The 1258-nt window shown below is 60.2% G+C and overlaps 1 protein-coding gene across 1 annotated transcript in view; it reads right to left on the reverse strand.

The window, feature by feature from the left end:
- Positions 1 to 3: 3 nt before the first annotated feature.
- Positions 4 to 1258, reverse strand: part of LOC104408330 (gamma-aminobutyric acid type B receptor subunit 1-like) — a gene marked incomplete at both ends in the record, with an annotated part of 3727 nt that continues 2472 nt past the window's right edge. Inside the window, 5 exons of the mRNA XM_010017891.1 lie at positions 4 to 96; positions 460 to 588; positions 674 to 801; positions 969 to 1062; positions 1187 to 1258. Coding sequence (XP_010016193.1) covers positions 4 to 96; positions 460 to 588; positions 674 to 801; positions 969 to 1062; positions 1187 to 1258 — 516 coding nt within the window. The remainder of the gene's footprint in view (positions 97 to 459; positions 589 to 673; positions 802 to 968; positions 1063 to 1186) is intronic.

Genomic DNA, 1258 nt, shown 5'->3' on the forward strand with positions numbered 1-1258 from the left:
GGACTTCTCCTCCTCGTTGTTGTTGGTGGACGACCCCGTCTTCATGGTGTCCTGCTGCTCCGACTGCCACTCGCCGCGGGTGATGAGGCGCCGCATCTACGACCGGGTCCCAGCCCCTTGTAGGTGCCAACCTTGGCCCTTGTGGCCCCCCCCAGAGGTCCCCTTTGTCCCACCATGACCCTCCATGGGAAGGAACCTCCACGGCCACAGAGGCAACACCCTCACCTACAACCATTGGGGTGCTGGTTCCTCACCAACCCCCAGAGAAACACTTGGACCAACCCCATCCCTTGTCCCCTTGGGAGAGGAGAAGACAACGGTCAATGAGGTGAAGGCCCAAAGGTCTCCATCAACCATCTCCATGAGAAGGAACCTCCATAAGGCAACACAAGCTGCTGGTTCCTCACCAGCCCCATAGGAAACACTTGGACCAACCCCATCCCTTGTCCCCACCATCACCTTGGGCACGAAGAGGACGACCAAGGTGATGTAGGAGGAGAAGACAACAGCCAAGGAGGCGAAGGCGAAGGCCGCATCCTGTTGGCTGCTGAGGATCATGGTGACGGGCGCCGTGATGAGGCAGAGGACCTGTGGGGTGGATGGAGACGTGGCTTTGGTGGCCACCGGTGGGATGTGGGGTGAAGAGCGGAGCAGGAGGCGATGGACGACTCACCGCCACATTGTAAATGGCCATTCCCACCGCTCGGTGGTCGTTGATCTTCTCGGTGGACACACTCTTGGTTTCATAGGCCAAGAAGATGCCCAAGAGCAGGAGCAACCCCTTGAAGCCGTAGAAGATCCCTTGGGATGGACGAGTGGACCATGAGTGGTCAAACAAGGACCATCCAACTGCTTCCTATGGGCCTCCACAATGTTGTGGTGACCCCAACCCAATGGGGATCCCACACACACACCCCAAGCCCCATCTCTGCCCATGTCCCACCCCATGGACCCCCCCTGATGCCCACCAAGCCACGTGTTCATCTTGGTGGAGCTGCAGTGCTCCAGCTGGGGCAGGATGGAGACGTCCGTGTCCGTCTTGGGCTCCTCCTTGGTGAACTCCTGGGGGGACATAGGGGGGGACAAAGGTGGGGAGTTGTCCCCCAAGCGGCACCTCAACACCTTGAGGTCCCCCCAAGACCTCCAGAACCTCCCCAGCACCAAGAACACCTCAACCCCCCCTCACCTCGATGGTGCGGTGCAGGGGGTCCACGATCTGCCAGATGACCAAGGTGACCACGTCCAGCCCCACCAGCAG

This window comes from Nestor notabilis, unplaced genomic scaffold (genome assembly GCF_000696875.1).
Source record: "Nestor notabilis isolate BGI_N333 unplaced genomic scaffold, ASM69687v1 scaffold25347, whole genome shotgun sequence".
Classification (NCBI taxonomy): Eukaryota; Metazoa; Chordata; class Aves; order Psittaciformes; family Psittacidae; genus Nestor; species Nestor notabilis.